This window comes from Peromyscus leucopus, chromosome 14, assembly GCF_004664715.2.
Source record: "Peromyscus leucopus breed LL Stock chromosome 14, UCI_PerLeu_2.1, whole genome shotgun sequence".
Lineage (NCBI taxonomy): Eukaryota > Metazoa > Chordata > Mammalia > Rodentia > Cricetidae > Peromyscus > Peromyscus leucopus.
The window spans coordinates 10,108,741-10,135,687 of record NC_051075.1 but is presented as its reverse complement, the minus strand read 5'-3'; the positions used below and the strand labels follow the sequence as shown (position 1 = coordinate 10,135,687).

Genomic DNA, 26,947 nt, shown 5'->3' with positions numbered 1-26,947 from the left:
TGAAGGGCTTATTGGGAATGGACCGCTGTCAGACTGTGGGGCGGAAGTGCAGGGAATGGAGGCGAGCACTAGACGTGCAATGTTGCCAGCAAGAGTTTTACCTCAGAAACCAGATGCCTTCCGTTCTCTGAGGAATTCAGGACAAGCTGAAATACTCATTATACTTATTTTATGAAAGTGATTGTTCAAACGCTTCAAATACCCACCAGTCTGTGTGGGCCTTGGAGGGACAGGGGGAGAAATAAGTCTCCCACCATCCGACAGGGTCTTGGCTTCCTTCCCACTGTCCAGGCTCCAGCTGCTAGGGGTGGGGTTCACAGCTGGAAGGGAATAACAAAGCTAAAAACACAAGATCCAGCTTTGCCTTTCAAATGTTTGAGATCTTAGGAGAAAGTCAGACTTATCCAGAGTGAAAGAAAAAGAAAATATCAACTGGATTTCAAAAAACCCACAAAAACTTAAGCCCCAAACAAGTAGGAGACTTCCCGATTACCAAACCTCTCTAACTGGTTACCTAACGGAGCTGACATTTAACTGGGTAACAGCGGGTCTCTTTATTTCCCTCAAGCTGTCAAACGGGACTACAAATCTCTATGCCGGAGAGTATCAACCTGCTGAGAATTACAAATGTCTTTAGATGCTAAAAAACAGATGGAAAATAGAGTCATCAGTCTATCTGTAGAGGTTTCTGGACAAGTGGCATCTAAAGGAGGCAGGGAGGCAAACGGCGCTCTCATATTTCAGCTGCGTGGCACAAAATGCCAAGGACCGGCCACACTATCTCCCTGCCCAATGCCGTCCAGAAAGGACTCTTCCCAAATTGAGAGATTACACTAAATAATTCCTGAGAAAAGAACTTGGATTGCTGATACCATCGTTCTTATTCTGCAGTCCATCTGCTCCATGCATCAAGATGTAGGGATGCTACGGAGATCCCTGCTAGGAAGCAGGCAGGACACACAAGGTTATGAACAGACACTCTGCAGTGAAGTTTCTAACAGTAAACCAGAGTTCCGCCTTGCTTCCTGGGCAGACACTGCCATCTGATGGACCCAGTGAGGATTGCCACAGTTTATTCCTCCAAATTACTGCTTTGATTCAATGGGGGTAGAGTTATTTTAAACGTATTTTTTTTCTCTATTCCTTTTATATTTGCTCTGTGGTTTTCTTTAGTAAAGTGGGCAAAAATAACAGCACATTTCTAGTTTCTCCTGGTAAAGATCAATGCTCGACCTAAAACATTAAAGTTAATTCCATACTTTAAAATAATTTTGGCTAGGTCCTCACTAATTTTCATCTCCCTTTGGGAAGTTTTAATGTTAATGTATCAGTGTAGCAAAATGGTAATAGAGCCTAGTTCTTAATGGGGGCAATTAAAGTGCACTTTCCTGGGACATTTCATTAGTGAGTTTGACTCATTGGCCCGGGAGATTGCTATTTTTGAGGCCTGACCCTGAGATAGGCAAATGGGTGATTTACTGCAAGTCCCCACACCCACTGTTTCGGGGGTGACATTCAATCTGCCCTTCTTCTTCTTCTGTGTGTTGCTAATTGGCTACTTACCACTATGCATGCATTTGGTTATTTGTGTCTGTATGACCTTGAGGCAGGGTACACTCCATTATGCACTGGATTGCAAGGCTTACACAGTATTTAATTGTACAAGAGCCTATCTGAGTCACCACAAACGAGAGATGAGCTGCCCGAATGAGCTCTGTAAAGGAGACAATGGATGGGGACCGTGGAACCAATCTCAGGAGAAGCTACTCTGATTGTGTGAACTGGTGGCCTAATTGGCAGCTGGCTTCAAGGAGAGTAGGACTTTGTCTGGGCTCACTGAACAACAGGAAGTCATTACCCAAAGTGGTTCCCAAATTGCTCAGATTCTGCCCTTAACAGTTGATGGAGAATGGATCATGAATGAATCTTTCACTAATTCCCTAAAGAGCACACTCATCCTGATCACTAGTGATATGGAGCCCCACCTGCCACACGGCACATGAAAGACTGGAGAAGATGAGGACACAACAAACCCTGACACATTCTAGGACCCCCGGGGGGTTGGATGGTACCCACCTTTCTCAGGTGCAGAAAGATTGGGGTCACTGCGTGGCAAGGCCCCATCTCCAATATGATTAAACAGCGTTCTCTGAAAAGGGAGAAGATCCATGTTTATGATGTCATACACTGAGACATGATGCCTTTTAGAAAATGATATGGTTATCTCCTTATGAAACTCTTTACTCAAAGTATTTTCTATATGGTGTAATGAGCCTAGGACCAAAGAATTAAACTATATTTAAGGAGAAAGGGGGAACAGAGACTTAAGTTTTCTGAAAGAAACACAATGTTGTGTTTCATATTAAATATAAATGTGAAATACTTATAATTATATAATGCTTCGTAATAAACATAAGGAAAATGAACAGTAAATACCAGCTTGGTATGCGTTCTTTAAGCGTATACCACTAGACTGGCAGTCTGACATGTGAATAGGAATTAGAAGAGAAACATCAGTTCAAACACCTACTCCATCATGGTTTAAATCCTACAGTAGGTAAAAAACATGAACTGATAAATGCTCTGTAATTTTTAACCTACAGAAATACCAATTTTACCTAATTCATGAAAAGAAAAAGTGGACACCTACAGCATTGTACATCATTGCAGTTTTGTTTCAAATTTTACCCAAGGCAGATAACTTGGGGCTAGTCAAGGGCGCCCTTCAGAGTTTCCCATGCTGGCATGTGTTCTCTTAGAGCAGGTGAAACAAGCTGTGAAATCCCCTTGTAATGCCAGTGACAATGGGAAATAAAACTGGTTAGCTGGTTCAGCCAAACGCACTCAGAAATCATTTCTGCAAGACATCAGTGCTGCGCAGAGGAGGGATCCTGGGCCTTTCAGGAAGTTCACACAATCAGCAAAGATAAACCAATCAAGCCAAATCCCACTCGCTCTCATCCACTTCCAGATGCAGCTACAGACTTCTGCCAGGATGGTGTAGAAAAACAGAGAAATTAGCTGGAGCAGAAATAAATAGTTTTCTCTGCTCTTAAAATTAGTCCCAAGTAAACTGTAAAACTCAGGCATACAACATAAATCTTGAATTTTGTACCCACCCTTCAATGCACATAGTTGCCTCTGGGCTGAGTCTGTGGCCCTGTGCTCACTCAGGTTGAGAGGAATCATTTTAAAGGGAAGTTTGAGTGACAGGCGGAACCACACTCCCTAGCTCCTATGAGGGGTTCAGGGACATCTCCAGGACACAGCTGCTTCCCTGGTAATGCACGGAAGAAGAATGGCAAAGGCAAACAGATTGCTCCTGCACTCGTGGGGAACGGAATCAGCTGGAGCTATCCTCAATAGCTACGGGCAATCAGGAAGTTGTGGGCAGAAGCAGTAGTCTTCTGCTAACTTAAGGTTCCTCCCTCCCCAGACTTCTGCTCCATACACATGCAAACACACACACAGATGGTCCATTCATTAGCTTCCCCTTGGGATGTTGCTGTAGCAGCAATGAGATGAAGGAGGACCCAGACATTCCCTCTCAGCTTCACTGTTCAAGCTGCAACCCGGATATAAGTCTAGAACAGCGGTTCTCAACCTGTGGGTCCAGACCATACTGGGGGTCAAATCAGATATCCTGCATATTAAATATTTATGTTACAATTCATAGCTGGAGCAAAATACAGTTATGAAGGAGCAAGGAAACAATTTTATGGTTGTGGGGTCACCACAACATGAGGAACTGTATTAACAGTTTGCAGCATCAGGAAGGTTGAGAACCACTGATGTAGAGTGTGAATCAGATGGCATCCCAACAGTGGCCGAGACCGGAGGTGGACTGACTCTTCACCCAGCTGGCCTTGACACTGGTTGCTTTTGGTGGCTACTGCGTGCTTCTGCAGAGACTCACAAACAATCCCACACGCTCCCATTTTCTAGCTTCGGATTCACCCACAGGAGTACCTGGGAAGGCTCCACAGGTGTTGGGTAAATGGCACTGCATGGTCTATCTCTTGGGGACAGGCAAGAGTTTTCTCTGGAATGTTTGTGTTTGTCAGACAACAGAGGAGAAGCTGGGAAGAGAAACAGAGAAATCATCAGTGTGGTAGCCAAGTGGGGCCTGTTCTCAGGAAACCCAGTCTTGTGGCAGTTGCCGACAATATGGACCACCGAAGCCGCAGTTCCTAGGCCCGGAAGATTCTCTGGGTTCCAGTTACCACACTGCCCACTCTGTACTAACCTCTGGCACTCGATGGAGCAGAACTCGTCACATTAGGTGAAGCAGAATGAGTGGAACTGAGGCTTGAGGTAGATGGGCTGGGCTAGAAACAGAGGGAGCTACTGTCATGCATGTGAGGAGCTTCGGTTCACGGTGACATTTGAAACAGAACACCAACATTCATCTTTTCAAATTCGCAGAAAACAAAACCCAACCCCCCAAAGGCCATTGAGAAGCACAGTGAAGTCTTATTAGCTCAGACGGACAGGGAAGCTCGCCTGGATTATCCAGGCCCCTGAGATTTCCACTGCGGCTGGAGGAAGGAACACATGTGTGTTCACCTCAGCTCCATTGCCCAGCTCTGCACCTGTCAGCAGCCCTCTCTGCCCGCAGTATAAAGCAAGCATTTCTAGTCCTGGGCACAGAAACGGGAGTGTTTCTAATTTTACATTTATTGACTGATGGATTGTGCATGCTTGCTCACCTCCTATGTGAGTGTGCACATGCCATGGCATATGTGTGGTACCTGTTTGCACCTCTCCTGTCAGTGTACATGTGCCATGACATCTATGTGGTTGGTATACATGTGTTCCTCTGCTGTGTGAGTGTGTACGTGCCATGGCATGTGTGTGTTGCACATGTGCTCCTCTCCTATGTGAGTGTACATGTGCCATGGTGTGTGTGTGTGTGTCTGTTGTACATGTGCTCCTCTCCTGTGTGAGTGTGCATGTGCCATGGTGTGTGTGTGTGTGTGTGTGTGTGTGTGTCTGTTGCACATGTGCTCCTCTCCTGTGTGTGTGCATGTGCCATGGTGTGTGTGTGTGTGTGTGTAGTGAATGTGTGTTCCTCTCCTGTGTGAGTATGCATGTGCCATGGTGTGTGTGTGTGTGTGTGTGTGTGTGTGTCTGTTGCACATGTGCTCCTCTCCTGTGTGAGTGTGCATGTGCCATGGTGTGTGTGTGTGTGTGTGTAGTGAATGTGTGTTCCTCTCCTGTGTGAGTGTGCATGTGCCATGGTGTGTGTGTGTGTGTGTGTGTGTGTCTGTTGCACATGTGCTCCTCTCCTGTGTGTGTGCATGTGCCATGGTGTGTGTGTGTGTGTGTGTAGTGAATGTGTGTTCCTCTCCTGTGTGAGTGTGCATGTGCCATGGTGTGTGTGTGTGTGTGTGTGTGTGTGTGTGTCTGTTGCACATGTGCTCCTCTCCTGTGTGAGTGTGCATGTGCCATGGTGTGCGTGTGGAGGTCAGAGGAGAACAGTTCTCTCCTTCCACTCTGTGGTCATCACTCTTGGCAGCAAATGCTTTACTCACTAAGCCCTCTAGCTGGCCCACGTGCGTGTTTCTAAAAGGCACACAACCTGCCTTCTACTTATCTTCAAAATCGTGTGCTCAAAGCATATAATGGGAATCGCATTGTGGCCATTTACAAAGGCAGTGACAGGAAATTCAGCTTTATTTTACTATCCTAAAACAAAATGCTTTAAGACTCCCAGGAGCTCCAAAATACCTTTAAAAAACTATGCATTTTCTTCTATTTTTTTATTACCAAAATTTTTCTTATACAAGTATGCAAATTTTATAATGGGGCCTCAAGCCACAGGGGAACCTGTAAAGAACCACTCTAGAACACTATGAGGCAGCTAGTGTGTGTCAACATGCTCCAAGAACCTCGGACCCAGGAGGCGAAGAAATCTGAAAGCTAACTTTGGGCAGCTGGCCCGGACTTTTCTATGGCTTGCTTATATTTTCTTAAAGTGATGGGCAGTTTGGAGAGGAACATCTTTGTGGATTCCAAAGGCCAACGAAAGCAATACTGAGATTTTTGTTTAAAAGGTTGGTCCTTAGGTCAAGTTCTTGCTTGAAGGTCTGTTCATGAGCCCCGCAGAATGGACAGACACTCTCATGATGCAGACAGAAAAGGAATAAACGCGAGCAGACAAAAAGCTAATAAAGTACCTGCATGTTAAAGACTTCGTCAGAGCTTTCTGATTGCCCTGTAATATTGCTTACTTCAGCAGAGGCTTGGGAGGACAGCGAGGACGAGGAATACCGGTTGGCAGCTGGGTAACTTAATGGGCTGTTGCAGGGGGAGAAAAACAGTCGTTAACTCAGTCCTGGAACTGTGTTTTATCACATGCTGGCATGGCGGAACACCAAAGGGAAAAAAGACAGCCCATTTTGTTGTCTCCCGTTTGCCTCACGATAATCGAATGTTTGAGTTTATTTATTTCTCAGGCTGCTGCTGTTTTACCAGTGGCAGATGTCTGCAGCTGCCTTGTGGCTTAATTATTTCATTAAGAAATAGTGAATTTGACAAACTGTCCCATAAAGAAAGAGAGACCCATTCCAGATCATCTTGTGGGGCTGGCCAATTGTAAGGCAATTCAGAATATGACTTACCTGCGTCTAGGAATTACCCTGGTTCCATCTGGACTCATCGAGGCAGGGGCTGAGTTTCTACACACACGAGGGCTTCCATTAGGAAAATGAACAGGACTGGCCTGAATACAAGCAGGGAACTCCTGAAGAGGAGGTGAAGAACACATTTTATTAGAGCAACGGATGTATGAGGTACTGCAATCTCCTCAATATACATCCTCGGCATCTTTGAATAGGGACCAATTATAAATGCCAGTATTACTGACATTGACTTTTTTTTGTTTTGTTTTCATAAAGGGTAAACATGGCAAACATCAGGAATGTGATTGTAATATTAAAAGCGCCAATGGAAAATGCTGCAATGTGGTAGAAGAACCAAAAGATGTCACTATTGGACTTTTCATCCATCACCTCACAGGAAGCAGCAGCAGTGGTTAGATGGCCCCACCATGGCCCTTCAGTACACACCTGTATCCCAAAGCTTGATTTCATCACAAAGAACTGGTCCACCAGTTTTTTGTGAAGGGGTCTCATATCTTGAGGTACAAACTTCTCATGCACGGCCAGACCGAACTCCAGAATCTGTGCCTTGATAACAACACAAGGAAAAGCCCACATCAGTGACTAGTTCTCATGGGTGCTGCTTGCTGTGAACTGTACATTACTGTAGACCTTCTACATCTGACCAGTGGGAACAATAAACAGTAGCTCTACAGGTGAGGAAACAGGATCCAAAAAGTCATATATGTAGTAAGTAACACATGGGGATTTGAACTTGGGTCTGTCTGACTCTCCAAACTTGACTTTTCTACTTCACTTTCCCCAAGCTCCTCCCTGTGTGCCTCCTATCTTTAATGATCATCTTCTCTAGTGGCTATGGGTCCCTGGCCTCCTGGTCTCCTTCCTAGGATGGGCAGGGAATAGGGCAGAAGCTGTTTCCTGTTTGGAAGGTCAAGCAAATCTTTTCTTCAGGACGCTACCCTTTCTTCTACATTAGCCTCCCAACCTCAAGAGATTCTCAAAAATTTCTAGGGGAGAAAGAAAAGAAAATGATCAGGAACTCTGTAGCAGTTGCTATGCCTTTGGTTTTTCTTCATACCTATTATTCTTGTTTACTTACTACAATATAGCCGGGGTCCTGCCTTAGAGAAAAGTTTGCCACCAGGGCCCAAAAGGAAATGAAGATACACATGCACCTTTCCTTTGCTCAACTATCAATAGCATGCGGCTTCTTGGGTTGGAACAGCAGCTGTCTTCTGCATTTCAGTAAACTCTAGTCTGCGAGGCAAGCAAGCTGTGCAAGACCACAACTGCTGGCAGCTGTGCAGCTGTGAAGGGTCTACGTGGAAACTCAAGGCCAGACGGGTCTGACCTTCACAGGCTAGAGCGCCCCGCACCTTCTCCGTGAGATGGGGCTGTGGCAGCTTCTACTCTGGATGCCCACCCCTGCCAGCACCTTTCCAAAGAGAAAAGCACCCTGAAATGAACATGAAAGACACAATGGAGTGCATCTGATGCACAGAGGGAGAAACTGGCCTGCGGGATGAGGAGATGGGAGGGACCCAGGAGCTGTGACTAACTATAGCAGCTGCTGGCCTTCTCCATTTAAAAAGCCGTTGGGTCACCTTCCTTTTGCTCAGAGAATGACATTGGGTCCTCAGGGAATAGACTCCAGCATGAGATTAGGAAGCTCATTGTGGGAAGTCTGGGTTTCCTGCCTGGGGCTCAAGCAAAGTAGGAATCCACAGAGGAAGATGTGCTGTGTAGCAGGCTGGCCAACCCTGTCAAGCCCAGGGCCTCTCTGGAACTTTATTAGGCTTTCAAGGTTGTCCTGTGTTGGATCCAAATGACCAGGCTTTATAGTTTCCCTCCAGTCTTAGAAATGGGTCACTGAGAAGACAGTGACCATGGGCCAAGTGGCTGTCCACAGTTGAGGTAACTGCTACAGGACCAGGCAGCTGGATGTGTCTGTTGAAGATATCCCCATGTCAACCAGAGGTTCAGGAAGGATGATGCCTCTCCAGTCTTAACTCCTAACTCATGGCCCAACAGAAATGATGTGTCATCCAAGGTTACATGATAAGACTTTTATTTCAATTGTTCTATATCAGAGACCTCACATTTCCTGGCCACAGTCCTTTCCATAGGATCTCATTCATGAACAATGCCAGGCAGGACACAGCAAAGTCTAACTTTGTTTTCTTGAAAAGCTTCTTAACTCCGAGCTGCTATTTTAATTCTGGGGAAAGAACTCATTCAGGCTGAACAGAGAAGACAGAATCTGCAGGAGACTGCTTATGAGAGGTGATGCTCAGGTAAACCACAGAGATTTTAAAAAAAATCAACCACGTTAAGGTCTTTATGCAATTCTGTAACTGTATCCCTTCCATAACCACACTGGGAACATATCTACTTCTCTATTTTTCTTGTAGGTTAAAGTCTCTTTTCCCTGAACTAGGTACTTGCCCTCATCCATGACCCTGTCTCTCCCCACGTTATTATTTGGTGGATAATATCTAGAGGGCACAGATGGACTAAACCCCACCACAACCCTAATGTCTTCTAGTCTAAAAACATGCTCTGTTTATTAATTTCATATTCCCAAGTAGGAGAGATGCTTTTGTCCCATTGCCATACATACTCTACTTTTCATGGGAACAAAATTATTTCCCGTTTAGCCCAGACTTCCAACTGCATCTCCCATCTCAGAGGTTTGCAAACCCTCCTCAGGTAGCACAGCAAGCGACAGAACACTTGCTCTAGTTCTCAGTCCTCGATGGCACCAAATAAATAAAAGCACACTGGTGTTTGAAGCAGAAAATGAAGAGCATCCTAGTTGGTCCTCATAATACAACTTCTGGGTTTTATCTGCAAAACACAATACTTCTGCAGAGCAAATTCTACTGATTGCCTACTCCTTACTATGGCGCTTACGCAACAGTCTCATCCACTCATGTATTTATCCATGATCTTAAGGCAGCCTGAATTTATTTGAGCATGAAATTTTGAGGGACAAGTTAGCAACAAGTCTCCAGTAAGTCTTAGGGAGGGACATTAGGAGGCCACATGAGATGTTACTTATAGGGGATGACTTGTTAAGTTTGTTCTTGCATCCAAGTGGGGGAAAAGAGTAGACATTAGCCAGTTGGGACACACTACAGGTGGATCTGTCCACTTACTGCCGCCTCGATGAGGCTGTTCATGCAGATGCCTGTAGGTGGGTATTTTGTCACAACACAGGGAGCCAGAGAGAATGATTGCTTCTGTTGTCCTACCTGCTCAAGCATCAGCTCCCTCAACCGTGCTATCTTCTCCCCATCTTCAGGATGACTTAAAATGTAGTCCTTGACAAAGAATGCCTACGAGAAAAAGGGAGAGTCACCGTGGAAGTGAAAGGCACACTCCTTACTTTCCTAAGGCTTGGCGTATGTAGAGAAATAGTATGATTATGAAACATGTTTGGGGACAGATGGAAAGAGTCCTATCTGTGGGCAGCTGGTCACAGGCAACATTCAGAAAGCCAGAGCTTGTACACTAAGCATCTCTGGCAAAATAAATAAATAAATAAACCAGACCCAAGTCCCAAGTCAATAAACTATAATAATAAATTATAAACTAAAATAAACTGTCTTAAGATTCAATGTGGCCAAGATGGTCTTCCAGGCTACAGAGTGAGTTCCAAGAAAGGCGCAAAGCTACACAGAGAAACCCTGTCTTGAAAAACAAAAAACAAAACAAAAACAAACAAATAAAAACAACAACAACAAAAAACAGATGAAAAGTCTACCTAAACCATCATCAACAACCAACCAACCACAAGACTACACCCATGAACCTCCTTGACTAGGCAAATTATTTTAGGCAGATATTTGTTAAACAGTTCTGACCTTCTCACTACATTTTTTTCATCCCAACACAAGTACACACACTTAAAGTACCTCATCATGAAGATGGAATACATGGACCACACAAATGGCTGACTATACATTTGTTCTGTTTTACAAACATCTGTGCTGATTGCAGCCATCTGTCACTGATAATGAGTCCAACAAAAAGATTTTTCTTTTTTTTTCCTTTTTCTTTTGCACAGAAAGATTCACAAAGCCCCAAGGCATCGCCACCGACCATTTCTTCTCTAGCAATCCTCAGTCCTCACCTCTTGGTACCTGGAAACTCCACCATTTACTGCGGCATCTATGACTCCATTGAGGCACATGGTCAAGGGGTTGATGTTCTGCATCTGCCTCGTTTGACACTGGCTGATCAGAGCCTTCAGCTGCTGATTCTTGTTTTCTAACACTTCAATGGCATTTTCCAGGGGACTCATTTCTACCTGAAAAGCAAACGAGTGTAAATATCTACTCACTTTGATGACATTCAAAACTAAAGATGCGTGCGTGTGAGAGAGAGAGAGAGAGACATGGGGGGGGGGGAGGTTATCCAGCTTTTGACTCGTCCGTGGTTCTTAGTGGCTCCCATCAACATCTCTTCCGGGAGCTATCCCACAGCACAGAAAAGGACGTGGAAGTCAAGGTACCCATTCATCAGCAAGGAGTGAGAACAGCAGGTGACTATATCCACCGATGGAAGTCTGGTTTGGGTAACCAGCAACTGTCCATTTTCTAACAGCATGGCAATAAGCATCCCATGTTTTTTATGTTCTTTTTGATGGACCCCGAATAACGAATGTTTCGCCCCTTTAGGTGCTTACTGGATACAGAGCAGCATGGGAAATACAGATACATTAGCAGATCTTCCGGTGTCAAAGAGCTTTCAGCCTCATTGCAGAGACAGGACATATGCCCATACAGACCCCCATATGCATTTATAATAGCACCATATGGTGGCACAGGACGGCACACAGTTGGGAGTTACAGAAAACAAGATAATCACATACATGCCAGGATCTATTTCTTGGCACAGAGTCAACAGAATCATAATGACTTACTGGGTTGGTACAAGGGACCTAATTGTGACTGTGATCAAAGTGTTTTTCCAATAGAAGGCATTGTGCTGTTAATGTTACTACATTCTCTCTGAAGAGAAGGTCTGCCGAACTCTTAGTAATGAGGCAATTTGGGCATACAGAAAGCACACTTACGCTCTTCTTCTTTCAGTTTGAGACACAAATGAGATAAAAGGCCATGTAGACTATCTTAAAGCAATGCTGAAAAGTCTCAGAATAACTCAAGTGTATGGAAGTTAAGAACAAACATTTATCAAAGGTAAATAAAGGGGAGGGAGTATAAGTCACAATACATGATCAATGATTTTAATATGCATAGTCAGCAAAGAACCCATTCACAGAATGTACAAGACTTCAAAACCAGTAAGAAAAAGGTAAGCAAACCCAAGAAAAACTGGGCAAAAGATTGAAACATCGATTTCACAGAGGAATAAATTCAAAATGGCCAGTAAATGTCTACAAAATGGCCAGGAAATAAATGAAGACTAATACCATAGTGACGTAGTATAAAACACCCCCTAGAATGGTAAAAATAAATGTGGCAATAGCAAGCGAGAGTGTAATTGTGGACACCAAAGTTCCTTTCCTGCTGCTGGAAGTTCAGGCTGCTGCCTCGACCGGGAAACGGTAGAAGGACCATCGCCCATCTACTATGTAAACTACACAGAATATGAGTTTTATCTCATGGTGTAGAAATTCTATTCATAGGCATACACCTGAAAAAAAAGATGGAGCTGGACATGTATTACAATGTGAAGCTGGAACCATGTATAAAAATGTTTATAACTGTTGCCCCAAACTACTGTTTATCAACAAGAGAATTTGTAATATATTGTGGTCTGTTTATACAGTGGGATAATTATAGCAATGGGAAGCATTCATGGGAAGCATTCTTGTCATACTTAATTGGAAAAATGTCATAAGTAACACTAGGAGAATGGAACAAGTCTTGGCAGAACACACAGTTACGCGAAACTAAGTGGACTGTTTTGGAAAGTATAAATCAGTGAAAACCAAGCAAGGAAATACATACTATAAATATCAGGATCCCTCTAGAGGCAAGACAGGGAAGTGGGGCTGTCATTTGGAGGTGTGCTTAAGGGCCCCTGCAATGTTACTAGCAGTGCTGGCCACTGCGATATTCAACTTTGGTTTCCTATGTTCAAATGCCGAAGCACAAAGCAGAGTCTGCGTTTAAATCCCTGCAAGTTAAAAAGTCAAGCACTCCAGAACACAGGACAGAACGGGGGCTGTGGCTCGCGCCCTTCCCGGTGCTCTGGCCCTTTAACACCGTTCCGCATGCTGTGGTGACCCCCAACCACACACTCGTTTTCGTTGCCACACTGTAACTGCAGTTTTGCTATTGTTATGAATCGTAATGCAAATATGAGTCTGTGTTTTCTAATGCTCTTAGGTGACCCCTGTGAAAGGGTCATTCGAACCCCAAAGGGGTCAGGACCCACAGGTTGAGAACTGCTGCTTAGGAGCTGTGGGTGGGGAGGAGCTGCCGTTGAAAGGACACAGACTTTCAGTTCAGAAGGGGAAGAACTTGAGGAGATCAATTATTCAACAGCGGAAAACAACCAGCCCTGTTACTATGCACTTAAAAATGGTTACGAGAAATTTTATGAGTTGTTTTTACTACAATAAAATACAAAAATCCATCTTCACGTTTACAAACTCTAATACTATTAATTAATAATTTTGTGAATATCACATAAGATATAATAAATGTGTAAAATACAAGAACTTCAGAGAATATTTCCAATATGTATTTTTGACAAAGTATAAATAATTCATAATGCTGGAGAAAACTGGACCCAGGGAAGGAGTGGACAAAAGAACCAGAGTGAGTAAACAAATATACGACAACAAATCTCACAGCTCTCAGTAAATACAAGTAAGTGATACACAAGCTGCCATATTTTCCTTGTCAGGTCAGAAAGCACAGAAGATGTCTGGGAGGAAGACAGTAGGCAGCTGGCCGTGGCCCATCCACTCTCCCTCCCGAGGAAGGTCCTTTGCGGAACTGAGAAGGAGACAGGCGGCCTGGTCACTTCCCCTAGCTGAGGAAACCTTCACGAAAACAGGAGGAAGAGCCCATGGAGGCTTGTAGAAGGAAGTTAGAAGACTCCTTAAGTAGACAAGGCCAGACTCCAAGAGAATATCCCCGAGAAGTTTAGTGCTAAACCCTCTGGAGTATGATGTGCAGTGTCTCCTAATGTACACTTCAAACTGGGGAGCCCTGGGAACCCCACTTACAGATCTCATCTGTTATTCTAAACTGTACCCTTGCTGTGAGATACAAAGGTGTGGTGGATGATGCTTCGGTCTCAGAAATCTCTCTCTGCCTCAGCAGCTGGACCACCCTGAATTACAAAGAAAGCCTGACCCTGGGACAGGACAACAGTTGTGTCTGATTGGCTCAAAGGTAGCATCTCTGTGGATAAGTAAGGAATGACTCAGAAGGGAATTCGAACAGGAGTCAAAGTGCAATCGTAAAGCAATTGAAAATAATAAAATTAAGAGGAATAATTTAATAACAACAGCTGCTATGTATTCACACAGAACAAATACACTTAAATCTGTGACTTAGTAATAATAGTAAAACCCAAATCAAATGAAATCCAAGTAGCCTTCTTGTTTCTCTCCCAGGGCGTTAAGGACTGAACTCATTTTGAATGGAACATTTTATTTCCTTTCCTAGATCCCATAGCAATAAACTATTTGATGATTGATACTATCTTTATAGGAATATTGCAATGAATAAAGATAGATGATGAAATATCAAAAGATAAAAAAACATTTATTTATCGTGTGTGTGCGCACATGTATGCACATGAGTGTGCACATGGAGGTTAGAAAACAGACTCCAGCAGTTGGTCCTTTCCGACCACCATGTGGGTCCTGGGGGCTGACCGCAGGTTTCAGACTTTGCGGCAAGCACCTTACCTACTGAGCTAACATCCTATTTCAATCCCTAAAAGACCAAAGGGTCTGGGCAGCGATGAACAATAACTGATGATCGTTTATCCTTGCTAACATCAGAAGAAAAGAGGAGGAGGGAGGGAAGGGAGGTAGAGAGAGGCACAAAATACCTATGAAGTAGTCTTGCACAAACAAACAAAAGCTCACTGAGCCTCTAGGCTTAGCTATCAATTTACAAGAAAGGTAGGCCACAGAGAAACACGGTAAATGACCCCACTTGGATCAAGACTTAAGGAAACATTTCAAGGCAAACCAATGTGATTCTTCATCAAAAATTATTTTTAAAAACATGATGCCTGGGGAGCATCTAGACTAAAAAGGATTTAGGAGACACTGCACACAATGGCAATGGACATCCAGAGTCAACAAAGAATGAAAAAGAAGTCAAACAGACTCTTGGTGAGGCATACGGGAACACTGGACCTTTGATAGTCAACACATAGTCTTATCACTTATATATAACACGATACGGTCGTTTAGAAATACACATAATGAGACGGTGCTGGGTGAAACTGTATGTTGTCACACTTGTTACAACATTATCTGGTGTGAGGAGTGGTTAGAAGTCCAGATGAAACCAAATCGGTCCTTTTTCTGGCTGCTGAAGATGAAATGTTAGGATTGCTACACATTTTTCTCTGTTTTTGTGTGACATAACTAAGTTTCCAGGGGTCACTGGCTCCCGTGGATTGGAACTGAAGCAGGAGGCTTCTCACAAGCAGGCTCCCCTGGAGTGCAGGGCAGTAATGAAGCACTAGATGGCGCTGTTAGCAGGGCTGGTGGGGACTCCTGGGCTTCTGGGTAGGGTGACTCGTGTATATCTTTTATTACCTTTGTTCTTTGACAGTTTTATCCACGTATAAAGTATAATTTGGTAAGTACAAATACAAGCTTTTCTAGTGTCCCTCACACCCCTATTCTTCCATCCTGCCTAGGAGTTTTATTACTGTTTTGGGACCGAGTTTAACCAGGATCGTCTGTGAAAACCATGGGTCTGGACTCATCGGCTGGGTCTAGAGGGCTCCTCAGAGGGTACTCAAATGGAGAATAACTACTGCTTCCCTAGCATCCATCACTAGAGCTAATAGTTCAGCGCGGAGGGGGAGGGCCCCGCAAAGCCCTCCCTGATCTGTGGATAGACTGACTGTTGATAGAACCTGCCCTGTGCAGGTTCCCTACAGGAAGCTCTTGTGAGGTTCAGGCCCCGCAAAGCCCTCCCTGACCTGTGGATAGACTGACTGTTGCTAGAACCTGCCCTGTACAGGTTCACTACAGGAAGCTCTTGTGAGGTTCAAGTCCACTGGCTGCGCCAGCTCCAGCAGACAGCATTCCACAGTCCTTCTTCCTAGCCAACATTCTTCTGCTGCACACCCCGGAGTGGAGTGGTATAAATGTCCTGTTTAGGGGTCAGGGTACAGTCAGCACTGTTGCAGTCAGCACTGAGCAGCCATGGGTCCCTGCATTCACCACCATTTACTGTGGACAGGCTTCTCTGACTAAGGCTGGAAGAAGCACTTCTGTGTGGATATAGTCATAAATGTTTAGAAGGCAGACTGGCAACATGACAATGTGGCTAAACAGGAATAAGCTCTGCCCTAGGACCTAAAATCTCCTCAGGAGTTTTTTTGGGGGCGGGGCAGGTATACTGCACTGGGTATGTGCAGGGGCATCCAATCTACATTGAGATTCCATCTCAGCAGAGTCAAAATGGCTGTCATTAAGAAATCAAATAATGACAAATACTGGTGAGGAAAGAGGAGGCCTTATTCACTGTTGGTAGAGCAAATTGCTGCGGCCCCTGTGGAAATCAGTGTGGAGGTTTCTCAAAAAAGCTAGAATGACCCACTCTTGACCAAATACCCAATGGATTCCAGAGATGCCTCATGCTACTTCTGAGATAGCGACTCAACCATGCTCAATGCTGCACTGTTCACGACAGCTAAGAAATGGAATCAGCCTCGATGGCCATCCACTGATGAATGAATGGTGAAAATGAGGTACGTGTACACACTGTGTTTTGTTCACCCATAGAGAAAAGTGCCATTAGAAGTCTGCAGGAAAATGGATGAAACTAGGGGGGAAACGTGGACTGAGGCCCAGAGAGAGAAACACTTTCACTTCTTCCTCATTTATGGAGCCCAGCTTCAAACCTTCACATTTGCGTAATTAATCTGGAGTACCTGCAGAAGTAAGCAAGGGCTACTGGGGTGGAAAACGCCTTAAGGGGGTGGAGATTGCAACACACAGGTGATAAAAAGACGGGGAACTGAGGGGGTGAAAAGTGTAAGAAAGGATGGGTGTGGGTGGATAGAGGGGACAAGAAGGGAAGGAGAAGGTAACCAGAACTAAGAGTGTACAGAAAAGCCATATGGACGCTTACTACTTTTTAAGCCAATTTAAAACAGAAGTAAGTTGGCCGGGTGGTGGTGGTTGCACACACTTTTAATCCCAGCACTCGGGAGGCAGAGGCAGGCGGATCTCTGTGAGTTCAAGGCCAGCCTGGGCTACCAAGTGAGTTCCAGGAAAGGCGCAAAGCTACACAAGAGAAACCCTGTCTCGGAAAAAAAAAAACAAAAAACAAAAAACAAAAAACAGAAGTAAGGAAGATTTAGAAGGGCCCTATCCCAGATGTTTGGATAGAGATGCTGCTGCTGCTGCTGCTGCTGCTGTTGCTGTGCATCGAGTGTCACTGAACAAGATGATAGTGCCAGGTTTGAGATACTTCCTTATGAACTGTCAGCCAAAGAGGCTCTGGAGGCCTTCAAAACAATCCAGGCGCTCACCCTTCCTCTCGGTGGCCCCCAGAACTAGCTGATTAGGCCTGACTGCTAATGACACCACACACCTTGTAAGGAGTAGAGAAATCAAGGTAGAACTAAGCTGGCAGCCTTCATCCCTGTGGCTAGTGTTCCTAGTGTGGATGGTGTCTGACAGGCAGCTGGGCAAACATCCATACCAATGGTCTTTCTTTACCGTGAACTCTAGGAGCAAATGAATTTGAAGCCAAACTTTGAATATCTTTTGTCTTTCAGGTTCTGGCATTGCAGACAAGACATTTCAATTCATTCCCTGTGTTTACTGAGTATCCACTGTGTTCTTGAAGCCACGTGTCGGACAGCGAGAGCCCAGCCAGTGAGCGAATGGATCCTGGAGCATTCCAGGTAGGCGGGCCGGGAGAACCACATGGAGGCTGCCGAGAGTGGGCTGTACTCAGGGAACCAAGTAGCCCAGTGTGACTTGTTCTCTTAGAACGCAAGATTACATCGTCTAAGAAGGTAGGCGGCTGATGTTTGAAAGGCTGTGTTTAGTAGTTCTCTATCATTAGCAGCATGCTACTTTTCATGAGGGGTGTGTGTGTGTGTGTATGTGTGTGTGTGTGTGTGTGTGTGTGTGTGTGTGTGTGTGTGTGAGTGTGTGTTGTTTCCTGGGCTGGGACCATTGGTGAATCTTCACAAGATTTAACATTCTGGGCTGCATGGATCTGCAAAGGCTCCTTGAATCATTAATGCAGTGTGGAGGACTATGAACGCTGCTGGAGGTCGGGCTTGTGCCGCTCTGTAGGAAGCATGATAACTAGACTTTGCGGGCACAGTGTGTGGCAGCCTCCCCTCTTCCTTGAAAGGCACTGAAGTACGCCACACCAGCAGGCAGCTTTGGGGGACCCCTGATGCAGACTGCATGCAGACACACCTGGGCTGACATGATTTCCTGAATTGGGTTTCATTTGCTTAGGGTGCTGTATTAATACTTTGACACCAAGAAATGAAAAACTCATCCAACCCTTAGCTTTTGAACATGATCAGCTGGTCTTCACTGCTGAGAGACTTTTGCAGGAGAAGCCACTTTGGAAAGATATTTTGGGTGGGAACTACCCTTATTTGTTTATTGACAAAGTGGGCTGCTACTTGACTGAGGTATTGTTTGCATGGTAAGATTTACAATTGATGTATTTTATTTCAAACAGGATACTAGGCCAATCCAATACAGGGGTCCTCTGGCTGTCATGCTGACACGCAGTAGGGACAGACACCAGGGTGCAGTCCCAGACCTGTTGCCTCCAGCTGCTCTCTCCTGTTTCTCTTTTTCTGGGGATGGAAGCTGGGGAGATGCCCGGCAACCCGAGAATCCTCAAGAGCTGTGGCCAGCAGACTCTATAACGGCATCCACTGATCTCTAACTGCGGCTCCAGCCAGGCCTGCTCAGCTCCTCACACAATCCCTCCCACTGCAGACCAAGCCAGCACAGGCTCCATGTGTGGACAGACTTCACATAAGCTCTATATGAAGGGGCTTCTTATTAGGTTCATTTTGCCAACAGGAAGACCAAGGCTTAAAGAGAACAATAGAGCTGGTTTTGGAATCATTAAAAAATCTGTTTGAGTCTACACTCTTTCAACATCTTGATGATGATCATCTTTATCAAAGGCTTCTAACTTCTTGGTGAAAATTTTGAAAACTGGGAACAGAATACCTATTGCATAACTCCAACATGATGACTACTTAATAGGCTGCCTTCTTGGCTTTGGACTGCCACATAGTAGGCAATGAAGATCACAGATCTGGCACCATTAAGAGACCTGGCATTCTGGTTGTCACTCAGGAACCCCAACAGCTTTTTGTTGTTTTTACATGCTGCAACCATAATTGCTTTAAAGAATTTTTCTGGTTGGATGAACCAGGACAATATCAACACTCACTTTCAAAGCCTTGGGTAATAGCAGTCAGTATTGTGAGGGACCCCGGGGAATGAAAGAACATAAGCAATCAGGAGTGGGCTCAGCCTGAGGGGAGCAGCTGGGGTGTGGATGATGTGGGGAAGACGTTCCATTCCTTACCACTTCACGCTTTTCCACTTCGAACCAGCGGGAGATGCCAGGTAAACTCTGCACCAAGTAGAGTGATGTTCTCTCCACCCAGAGACTCTGCAAAACATAACTCAAAGTCACTCTCATGTTGCCCTTCTTTCTAAGCCCTGAGCTGCGCCACGTCTGACCAGCTGCTGCTCACTCCTGCAGTCTTTCTTTAGTCCTCACTGGAACACTGGTGAAACGATCAGAGCACGATGCATTTAAAACACATGCAGGTAATTCTGCAGACTGCCTGGAACCTTCTCCTCTGCAGAGCAAGTGAGTACCTGCTCAGAAAGCACGGGCCAGAACACAACAGCAAGCTGTAAGCAGTCTCCTCCGCTGTTTCTCCAAAATGGGACTCTAACCCTTTCACTCATCAAGGTTTAGCCATTTTCATCTACAGGAGGCAATAGTATGAGCTATCAAGACAAGGTCAGAGTAACAGTCATCTAAAGGGAGAAAGGACTCTAGGACTACTTGGCTTGAACTTTCTGTTTAAGGTGAAGACTTTAAGTTGCAGAGAAACTCTTGAGCCACTCCAAAGCCACACTCTTAATTACCAGAAGGGCTGGCACTCCCCGCACCCACCCTCCAGCCTCATCTCTTCTCCATTGCCAGATGCGCAAAGCCACACTTCCGGTGATAAGCTGAGCTGCTGTAACTCAGCGCACCTTTGGGCTTCGAGCTGGACGCCTGACCAGGAACCAGCTCCTCCAGGAGACATGAAACACAGGTGCTCCACTGTACATGACAAGGTTTGCTTTTATCAACAAGTTTTGGAATTTACACTTTATCATTGTTATTTAGTGTGCTACCAAGAGGGACAGGAACTTGACAACATTCCTGGAATTGCACCATTAATTCAGACCACAGAGGGGTTAAAAAGAGGATGTTTTCTACCAGTGAAGAGCTACTGAGATGACTATGGAAGAGTCTCCGTGGCAAGAGCTTGAGGGATCTGCTTGCGATAGGGAGCCAAGCAGATAAGAGCTCAGAGGGATGAAAGGGATGTTCAAAGTGTGCACAGGATGCAGATGTTCATGCCATTGTCGGGGATCAGGACGGCAGCTTTCTGAGAAGACAAATGAGCTGGATTTTTACAGAGTGAAGAGTTCATAGGGAGGAGAGTGGGGGCCGCTGTGCAGGCAGAAGGCTGCCCACACAGACCTGTAACTGCTTGTGAGAGGGTACGGCAACCAATGAAGAGAGAAGGTGGGTGTTGCCGGAGTCAAGAGGGAGGGTGGTTAGGCAGACTGTGGAGAGGACAGGCTGGGGGAAATTGGGTACAATCTGGAGCCAGATTCTGAAGGCCATAAGTACAGGGAGAGGGAGCCTGATTTAACCTGATCCATCCCAGTGAGGTAGCTGTATCACTGATCATTTCATTGCTGGCCAGGTGGGGTGGGGTATGGTACAGCGGGAGAAGCAAAAGAGAGGGAGTTGGGAGACGTGGGTTCCAGTGCTAGGCTAACGGTCATGGGCATGCGACTCTGTGCAAGCCAACTGTGTGACTCTAGTGCATCCATGACTGAGGACCAGAAGCGAGTGCAAGGAAAAAGAACTGTATCATACTCTAATTAGATCTAATTAGCTGACTCTGGAGGAGGAAAAGGGAATTCGAACTATGCAGAAAGGACTAGAAAATGATTGTGAGTCTTTTCAGCAATCCCTCAGTGGTGTTTTCCAATGGGTTTTTTTCTGTTCAATCCACAGGGAGAAGGACGACCCCGAGAAGAGGCCAGCGGGGCAGGCTGCTGGTGCTGGTGCGGTTGGTTGGTTGGTTCTAGCCTATCTTTTGTTCTTTTATCATGAGAGCATTTTGTGATTAGATTTCTGAAGGGATCCACAGTAAATGCACATCAAACCTTTCACAAAAGCCCATGTTTTATTCAGTCTCTGCAGAACTCTGCAAGGCTACCACTACCACCCCCTTCCTCTTGGCTGGGAATAACCCCTGTAGTTAACTACTGGCAGCTCTGGGAACTGATGGGCAAGAATGCTTGGGTCAACATTAGGCAGGAGAAAGTGTTAGGAGATGCCTCCTAGCTTAAGAAGGGAGCATTTTCTGTGAGGGATGCTAAGCCAACAGACTCACAGATAAGATCATTTGACAGTTTGTTGATGTGCGGATGCTGAGTCACGGGGGTCATCCTAGGCTTGCCACATCACTGTTTTCAAGGAAAGGGATGGTCACAATTAGTTCCTGAACATCTGCCTCCGTTCCCCAGTGGCGCTGTGAGAACTCTTTCTGGCTGGGAGCATGCAGAACTAGCAAGGCACATTGGGCATGGTGAGGACAGACAACCCCTCAGGCAGAGGCCAAGATGTGCATGCACTCTGGTCCTCATGTCAGAAACCTAATCACACTGCTGTAAGGAAGACTGTAACAAAGGACAGAGCAGTGAGTGTCTCCTCTGCACCAACCGTCTGCCCACGTGACCTCTTCTCAGTTCTCCCTCACCTCTTCCTTGGTTTCTCTTTACTCTATGCTTCCTTGATGTTGGACTATACTCACTATTCCCACAATGGCTCACCACGAATGGACAACAGGACTGGGTTCGGAGAGGAGTTTAAACACTGGTCTAAGGAGCACTACCCTTTGAACTGCCACAGAGAAGTTGATTTCAGGAACTCCTCCCAAGTCTGCTCAGATTTTCCTGGCAGGGGACCAAACATCTTCTTGCCTGGAAAGTGTTCCCCATCACGTGGCTACACTGTAGAGCTGGGCAGCCACTAGCAGGAGAGGCTTCTAGACCCTTTGTTCCAGTCACGTGACAGTAGCCTCAGTTACATTTACCAAGACTCAGGGAAGCACACAGGAGGCAGCGTGTGACAGACGGCAGGGTACCTTGAATTCATTCTCCTTGTCTTTTGTGCCCTTGTGGAATGGTCTGTCATAGCGGAACTTCCAGATGTGATTCACTTTATAGAAGCTTTTGATGTTGTCGGGGACCCCCTCTCTCTGCAGGACCTCCTGGCTCTCTGGAATGGGAGTCACAGCATATATCTGCAAATCTAGGAGGAAGGAGTCAAGGAGGGGACCTGACTTGGCAAACAGCAAGGCATTCTGGGTAGCAATCTGGTGCTTCCATTTCAGCTGAAAGCATTTTAAAACAATTGCCCAGAAGATATGAAGAACACACTTCATGAAGCAGGCCTCAAGCTTCAGGCCTTGATTGGGTCCTAAGTATGCGATTCTGACAGGACATACGCATGGCATTTCCATCACCTGTGAGTGGGGGTGGGGAGGAACAGGTGGGCTTGAGTATTCGGTATCAGAATAACCTAGCTCTTGTACATGAGCTTTGATCTTTAGTCTGCCCATGGCTCCCAAAATGTATTTATAATGATAAGCCTCATAATGGAAATTCTCCTAAGACTATGATCAAAGGCAGTGACCAGAACACCAGCAAGGACTTGCTCTTGCCAAGTGCTGCTGTGACCTCAGCCTTCTGCAACTGTGGCATCCGTTCTCCAAAACCAAGTTCAGAGAAGCAGAGTGGTTGGCTGTAGTTCACATTGTATATACTAGTTTGCTTATATAATTACTTACTTCCCAGAGAAACAAAGACAAATATTTTTTCTTAAACAGTTTCTTGTTTCTCTTGGGTATTTAGGTTTCTGCTTTGAAAGTATATCCATAATAGACACTGGGAGCCTCCTGGTCCTCTTTAGAACTACAGGTTTCAGATGAATTTGGAGAGAACTGATAGGTGGATTGCCCTGTGTCGAAAGCCAAAGTACTTCCATTTGAGCTGTCTGTGTTTAGATGCTGGGGCTGTGAATTTCATGCTATTATTAAGTCACAGTCCAGAATATCATAGCTAAGAGCCCCCCAAAGATACTGAAGGTGCTTCTTTTTCTTCCTTCCCTCACTCCATAATTAAAGTGTGGGGGAGAGAAGGGTGGAGGATGTGCAGTGGTGAACACAATGCTTCCATTTCCTTCAACTGAAGAAGTTTCCATAGGGAGTCAGAGGAAAACTGTTCTATGGGAAATCCAGTTAAGATTAAAGAGCTTCAGAAGCAGGGCTGGATCTGTGCGCCAATGCAGAGGGGAAAGGTTCCTTACCAGCTGTTTAAGGGATTTCTTCTCACCTGATCCCGTGATAACCATTAGAATAATGACATTCTGTTGAGAAGGTACTAAGAGTGTGGCCACTGAAAAGGGAACAGTGGCTGCAACACTGAACAGGACATTGCCTTGTAGCTAATGGCAGGTGCCACCCCGCTGGAGCCCAGCCCACCAGGAATGGATACACTGAGCCTCCGCCTGGAAGATGGTTTCGTCAGGCTGGTTGGCATGCTGCATGGCGATGGCATGGGGGAACTCGTTCAGCATTCGCTGTTGGAAGGCCTCCAGTCGTTCGTAGTCATGCCCTCGACATACAAACTCCTTATTCTGGGGGTGCAACCAAAAAAAAATTAGGATTATACAACAAAGACAAGGCAAAAGTTATGACCGTGGCAATAACTGACCATCTGCCCCCACTGCAACACGACACTACAACATTAATAAACCAGAACTGTCTGAAGAATATGCTCATCAATTAAACGTGCTGGACAAAGGGCAAGAGGCTCACGTGTTATTGACCTTCACCAGACCCAAGAGCATGCTCTGGATTCCAGGTTCATTTGCATGGGGGATGCAGAGGGCCCGATACTGAGCATCAAAGACAAGAACCAAGCAATGTTTCCTAAAATGTTGACGGATATATGTTGGAGATGATTTTTATAAAATGGACGTCAAACTCATACACATAAATTTCTAATTTCTAAGAGAACGAAGCAATGCAATAACTAAAATTCCTTTTTACTGGATTATTTTTCTGGAAGTCTCTGAACCAACTTTATACTTCTATTGGGAGGGCAGGCAGTGGCCCATCTCGACTCTAGCCTTCAGAAGGATGGAGGGACCAAAGGCACAGTGACATCCATGCCATAACCAGCTTAGCTCAGCTTGCTGGAGCTAGAAATCCTCTTAGTGAGTTTTAGAGCCTTGCTAAATGTTAGCTTATTTTGTTTTTCTATATCATGCTATATTCTATTAATTTATTCTAGAGGTCAGGGCTCTCTCATTCAGGAAAAGATGCTGGAGATTAGGGCCAGAAAATTGGCTCACAGGATAAAAATGCCTGCCACGCCTGATGACCTGAGTTCAGTATCTGGTACCCAGATAGGGAAAAGAGAGAACTGACTCCTGCCAGTTCCCCTCTGACCTCCATCCATGCACCATGCAGATCGTGTCCCAACACACACATAAAATAAAGTATTTTTAAAATGCCACGAGTTATTTGAGCTAGCCCAGAGAGCTGCAAAAGTGGAAATGTTTTCAAAAAGTCTCCTAATAGCTGGTTAGCTCTGAGGAACACTCTGCTAGTTTAATGACCCATCCACCACATTATGACTGACTGCTGGTTTCCCGTCTTCACCTCCTGAGTGCTGAGACGGCAGACGCGCACCCCTCACGTCTGGTCTAAGCAGTGCTGGGGATCAAACTGAGGGCCCCTGAAAGCTAGGCAAACCCTCCACCTGCTCAAGCTACCTCCTAGGCACCTGGCTTCAATGAACACCCACCGAAGTTCTCTAGCTTGTGGCAGGTACGTATACTTCTCTCGTTTTTGCTGATGTGTAGTATATATTACGTTTGACCTGTCCAACCATCACCTGATAGATAGTTGAGTTTTTTCCTACTTTTTGGATGATGTGAACAATGCTTCAGATACATGTTTTCAGAGTTCGTTTTCAATGACATAGAAGCAGACCTGCCCAGTTATAAGGATCAATGCTTCCCATTTAGGGGGGAAATAACTACTTAGATTATACAACTGTTTCACTGTTTTAGAGTTTTTAAATGTATCCTGAAATTAATCAAATAACAAATGGACATTTTTAATCTTGCTATGTATTTATTTTTAATTTGGAATAAAAAAAGGAGGGCAGCCTAGTCTATAGAGCGAGTTCCAGGAAAGGGGCCAAAGCTACAAAGAGAAAACCCCCTCTGGAAATCCCCTTCCCTCCTAAAAAAGAGGAAGCATTCCTTTGGATTCTGAAGTCTGCAGTATTCCTTAGACACCAAGAGAGGGCGACCCTTCCCTTTCATTTTGAAGTAAATGCCAATTACATAGAAAAATGGTATTTTTCAAATGACTGACGATAGACACATCAATTTATTCTAATTGTCTATTAAACAAAATTTGGTCTATTTGGTCAATGTAGTTCTGGAGTTTGCTAAACTTCCTTTATAATTTGAGCTTCTAAACTACTTCTGATTTTTAAAAGCATTATTTTTAAAGATTGATTTTTTTAAAATAAAAATTATGTGCATGTGTGTATCTGTGTGAGTGAGTGCCGCATGTAACATAGGTGCCTGCAGAGGCCAGAAGAGGATGTTGGATCCCCAGGGCTGTTGTTAAGGCAGTCGTGAGGTGCTTGGCATGGGTGCTGGGAAACCAACTGGGGTCCTTCTGGAAGAGCAGCAGCTGCTCTTCACCTGAGTCATTTTTCTAGCCCTATTTACACTTTTTTTCTCTTTTTCTTCTTTTTTTTTTTTTTTTGGTTTTCCGAGACAGGGTTTCTCTGTGTAGCTTTGCGCCTTTCCTGGGACTCACTTGGTAGCCCAGGCTGGCCTCGAACTCACAGAGATCCGCCTGGCTCTGCCTCCCGAGTGCTGGGATTAAAGGCGTGCGCCACCACCGCCCGGCCCTATATACACTTTTAACTTACAGTAATTACATGTAGTAGATAGGAATCTAGGATGGCTCACTGTATGCTTCAAATAAAGTCAGATTTTAGTCAGCGCTACATGACTGCTTGTGTGCCTTCAGCACATTTACTGTCACGGGCCTCTTCCTCCGTAAAGATATAAAAAGGTGTGTCAGATTACCGGTTTGCTAGAGATAAACACATCAATATCGACATTTACCAATACATGATATATAATTTATACAATATTGTTACATTTCCTTCAACCTAAAAGTTACTTTGTTTTTTTCTGACAGTTAAAAGAAATCAAAACCTTTTTGGGTCTCTCAAATTTTTATGGTCTCCAAACACCATACCTACAATGCACCATGGATTAGCCAACTCTTGGCATGATACGGAAGAAAATGTATTCTTTCACATAGTACAATTTTATATCTTACAGCAGAGTCACACTTTGCCCCACTCTGGGGGTCTCTCGGCCCCTAGGCTGTTTGTTCACTGCTCTAGAAGGCCACCACCCCACTGAGAGCCAGGTCCCCGGGCCCCTGTGTTCTTAAGGGACACTGACACCAGACCAGGACTGGCCTGTCCCCATCTCAAATGCAGTCTTTAAATTCAGAGCATTTACCATTATTTTTGATCGGGAACTGATCTTTATCTGCAGGCAGACCTACCCGCCAATGTCTTGTGCATGTTTTTTAAGTGCAACAAGGGGATTTTATAGAATGCCTGTGTAGCACCCAAGTACTCGGTCATTTCAATCAGTGAAAGAAAATGTCAGTTCACTGTCAGCACCTTTTCCTACTGTTGTGATGAAACACCCTGACAATGGCAACTC

General features: G+C 45.0%; 1 protein-coding gene across 4 annotated transcripts in view; it reads right to left on the bottom strand.

Moving 5' to 3' along the window:
* Window positions 1-26,947, bottom strand: part of Dock4 (dedicator of cytokinesis 4) — a 409,351-nt gene that overhangs the window by 9,845 nt on the left and 372,559 nt on the right. For 2 of the 4 annotated variants that reach the window (XM_028872268.2, XM_028872269.2), the window contains 12 exons: window positions 23,665-23,806; window positions 22,254-22,420; window positions 19,391-19,477; window positions 10,759-10,935; window positions 9,878-9,961; window positions 7,071-7,190; window positions 6,624-6,745; window positions 6,180-6,300; window positions 4,247-4,328; window positions 3,970-4,079; window positions 2,077-2,149; window positions 207-320 (listed from right to left, as the gene is read on the bottom strand). In XM_028872268.2, the coding sequence (XP_028728101.1) occupies window positions 207-320; window positions 2,077-2,149; window positions 3,970-4,079; window positions 4,247-4,328; window positions 6,180-6,300; window positions 6,624-6,745; window positions 7,071-7,190; window positions 9,878-9,961; window positions 10,759-10,935; window positions 19,391-19,477; window positions 22,254-22,420; window positions 23,665-23,806 (1,399 nt within the window). The remainder of the gene's footprint in view (window positions 1-206; window positions 321-2,076; window positions 2,150-3,969; window positions 4,080-4,246; window positions 4,329-6,179; window positions 6,301-6,623; window positions 6,746-7,070; window positions 7,191-9,877; window positions 9,962-10,758; window positions 10,936-19,390; window positions 19,478-22,253; window positions 22,421-23,664; window positions 23,807-26,947) is intronic. The other 2 variants (XM_028872270.2, XM_028872271.2) reach the window with 2 other exon arrangements.